Here is a 4,074-nt window from a genome sequence, read left to right as displayed (position 1 = left end):
CCCTTGAACCATGCAAGTTCTGTATAAAAACTTTTGTCTACCCCCACAAGTTAGGCAGTAAAGGACTGTCCTGAGTTTCAGTGTACACTCTGTACTCCTACTCTCCCTACCATATTTTCTTTGATTATCTCATAAAAACCTTTATACTTTTTCATCCCACTTCTCCTCTTCCTATTTTCTCTTTCTACTAATTGGGCATATCTGCCTCAAGCATTATACGGCCAATTTCTTCCGCATGTCGAAACGAACGTTTCCTGCTTGCAAATTAACTCGGCTCCTTGGCACTTGCACTTTCCTCGGCATGCCACTGTGCGCGTCTTCACTTTCTCCGACTGCACAATGAAAACATTCCGCCATCCTAATTCGCATCCCGTCCACGCGCATGCGAATCGCCGCTTCCTATTGCAACTCCGATTAATTCATCTAAAAATCTAAACCGATCTTGCGTGCTCGCCGCGATAACAGCGAATCCGTTACGCACCCGGCGGGTATGTCTCGTCACGCGAGTCCTCTTTCCGGTCCTCAGCATCCTCGAACCAGTTCTCGATGTTTCTCGTGGCCAAAACGGAATTGGCTATTCTCGCCGGTCGAAATGGAGCCAAGAGGACAGGACGAAATCGAATACGCAGGAGACTGTAATTTTTCTCATTGTTACTGAATTACTCCAAGTCTAATTCGGTGATACTACGCAATTTTTAATAAAGAGTATGTAGTCGTAAATGAAAGACAATTCGTCGTGTGAAAGTGTTCTACTACTAACTCTTCAATGGCTGCTCGTGAAACAACGGCTGTTAGTCGAGCGTCTTAGATTAACGCAGACGGTCCACGTCGTTACAATTGCAGGCTGCGGGATTCCCGCCTCGAAGCAAACCGCGCAGAGGAGAATCGTCGGCGGGGACGACGCAGGCTTCGGCAGCTTCCCTTGGCAGGTCAGATTCTCTCAGACGAAACTGAGAAACGGAAACGCGTCGGGTTCGATGCAATTTCCGTCGTCTCGTATTGGGCGTTTTTAAACAGGGAAAATGTTCCGATTCTCTTTTCCAGGCGTATATACGGATCGGGTCCAGCAGATGCGGCGGCACTCTTGTTAATCGATTTCACGTAGTCACTGCAGGCCATTGCGTAGCCAAGTGAGTATAAACTAGAATGCCGATCGATATTCTTTTTTTAAACACTTTGTGACCTTGTTATCAATTTTAAGATTGTGTCAGGGTAGAAGAGAATTTTCTAATTTATAGATCTTCAAATTATGAGATCTAGTGTACATAACATAAATTTTTAGATTCTATAGAATTAAGAAAATACTGTAAAAATGCATTATTATTTTATTGCTCTTGAGAAAGTAAAATATTCGTTCGATCACAGGATTTATTGAACTCTTTTTACAGGGCTATATTCTTTGCCCACCTTATGACCTTATTATAAATTTTAATATTGTGTCAGAATAAAAAAAAATTTTTAATTTATAAATCTTCAAATTCTAAACGATTATAAAAATATTCTATTACTCTTGGAAAAGTAGGAATCTCAGGACTTATTGAATTAATAATATCTTTTTGCAGGGCGACTGCTCGCCAAGTCCAAGTCACGTTAGGAGACTACGTAGTGAACTCCGCCAGTGAATCACTGCCAGCGTATACTTTCGGCGTCCGAGAGATTCGCGTTCATCCCTACTTCAAATTCACACCCCAAGCCGACAGGTACAGCAAATTACTTGACAGGAGACTCTAAGTTATTTATGCAATTGTCATCCAATTTTTAGGTTTGACGTGGCTGTCCTCCGGTTGGATAGGCCGGTCCATTACATGCCTCACATAGCTCCAATCTGTCTGCCTGAGAAGAATGACGATTTCCTCGGACAGTACGGCTGGGCTGCTGGATGGGGCGCGTTGCAGGCCGGTAAATAATTGACAATTCATTTATGTTGCTTCATAACGAAACAATATTTACATTTAATCACGATACTAATTTTTATTAGAATTTTATTAAAAATATAATTATATATTTTATTAGAATTTTCATTAAAGACATAATTATATACGACTTATTGTTATAATAATAGTAAAGAGTCTGTTATGAATTGGTCTGTTAAAAATTCAATAGGATCAAGGCTGCGCCCGAAGACTCTCCAAGCGGTGGACGTGCCTGTGATAGACAATCGAGTCTGCGAGAGATGGCACCGATCGAACGGAATCAACGTCGTCATCTACGACGAAATGATGTGCGCCGGTTACCGCGGCGGTGGCAAGGACTCCTGTCAAGTGAGTACCTAATTAATAACACACGACCCAACAGTTCCTAAATAATCCATTATATCAGAAATTAGTAAATTTAGACATTACAATGCTGATTACTGAATTTTATACATTTATCAAAGAACAATTTACAGAAATATAGAAAATATTAAAAACAGTTATTTAAACATTCTTTCAATTGATACCATAAACATTTTATTTTGCACTAAAAACCGAATTTTTATTATTTTCATACTGAGTGACTATCAAAATTCTGGACAGTTCTTTATTTTCTAAATAGAGGATAGACAAAACTTCTTATGTGGGACGTATACGGTTTAATATTTTCATGAAAACGAATTTTTATGGTATTATTTGTCCCATAGATAAATAAAATTGGAAGTGAAACGGTTAAAAACTGAAATGATCTTCATTCATGAAGAGTAAATTAAATCGTGTTAAAAAAGTCTATTAAACGATTAAAAAAAATATATACAGCCATCCTTGGCCATCGTGTCTTATTAAATAATAAAATAATAACGTGGCCCCTTGAACCATGCAAGTTCTGTATAAAAACTTTTGTCTACCCCCACAAGTTAGGCAGTAAAGGACTGTCCTGAGTTTCAGTGTACACTCTGTACTCCTACTCTCCCTACCATATTTTCTTTGATTATCTCATAAAAACCTTTATACTTTTTCATCCCACTTCTCCTCTTCCTATTTTCTCTTTCTACTAATTGGGCATATCTGCCTCAAGCATTATACGGCCAATTTCTTCCGCATGTCGAAACGAACGTTTCCTGCTTGCAAATTAACTCGGCTCCTTGGCACTTGCACTTTCCTCGGCATGCCACTGTGCGCGTCTTCACTTTCTCCGACTGCACAATGAAAACATTCCGCCATCCTAATTCGCATCCCGTCCACGCGCATGCGAATCGCCGCTTCCTATTGCAACTCCGATTAATTCATCTAAAAATCTAAACCGATCTTGCGTGCTCGCCGCGATAACAGCGAATCCGTTACGCACCCGGCGGGTATGTCTCGTCACGCGAGTCCTCTTTCCGGTCCTCAGCATCCTCGAACCAGTTCTCGATGTTTCTCGTGGCCAAAACGGAATTGGCTATTCTCGCCGGTCGAAATGGAGCCAAGAGGACAGGACGAAATCGAATACGCAGGAGACTGTAATTTTTCTCATTGTTACTGAATTACTCCAAGTCTAATTCGGTGATACTACGCAATTTTTAATAAAGAGTATGTAGTCGTAAATGAAAGACAATTCGTCGTGTGAAAGTGTTCTACTACTAACTCTTCAATGGCTGCTCGTGAAACAACGGCTGTTAGTCGAGCGTCTTAGATTAACGCAGACGGTCCACGTCGTTACAATTGCAGGCTGCGGGATTCCCGCCTCGAAGCAAACCGCGCAGAGGAGAATCGTCGGCGGGGACGACGCAGGCTTCGGCAGCTTCCCTTGGCAGGTCAGATTCTCTCAGACGAAACTGAGAAACGGAAACGCGTCGGGTTCGATGCAATTTCCGTCGTCTCGTATTGGGCGTTTTTAAACAGGGAAAATGTTCCGATTCTCTTTTCCAGGCGTATATACGGATCGGGTCCAGCAGATGCGGCGGCACTCTTGTTAATCGATTTCACGTAGTCACTGCAGGCCATTGCGTAGCCAAGTGAGTATAAACTAGAATGCCGATCGATATTCTTTTTTTAAACACTTTGTGACCTTGTTATCAATTTTAAGATTGTGTCAGGGTAGAAGAGAATTTTCTAATTTATAGATCTTCAAATTATGAGATCTAGTGTACATAACATAAATTTTTAGATTCTATAGAAT

The 4,074-nt window shown here is 41.0% G+C and overlaps 1 protein-coding gene across 2 annotated transcripts in view; it reads left to right on the top strand.

Annotated features, from left to right (window-relative positions):
* The window catches only part of LOC108623521 (serine proteinase stubble), a 22,985-nt gene that overhangs the window by 17,308 nt on the left and 1,603 nt on the right, over positions 1-4,074 (top strand). For both annotated transcript variants that reach the window (XM_026812362.1, XM_018022081.2), the window contains 5 exons: positions 844-929; positions 1,045-1,130; positions 1,563-1,700; positions 1,763-1,899; positions 2,104-2,261. In XM_026812362.1, coding sequence (XP_026668163.1) covers positions 844-929; positions 1,045-1,130; positions 1,563-1,700; positions 1,763-1,899; positions 2,104-2,261 — 605 coding nt within the window. The remainder of the gene's footprint in view (positions 1-843; positions 930-1,044; positions 1,131-1,562; positions 1,701-1,762; positions 1,900-2,103; positions 2,262-4,074) is intronic.

The sequence above is a fragment of the Ceratina calcarata genome, unplaced genomic scaffold (genome assembly GCF_001652005.2).
Source record: "Ceratina calcarata isolate Rehan_Ccalc_2016 unplaced genomic scaffold, ASM165200v1 scaffold272, whole genome shotgun sequence".
NCBI classification, from domain to species: domain Eukaryota; kingdom Metazoa; phylum Arthropoda; class Insecta; order Hymenoptera; family Apidae; genus Ceratina; species Ceratina calcarata.
Note: the sequence above shows the minus strand (reverse complement) of the source record. Positions and strands in the feature narration are given on the sequence as shown.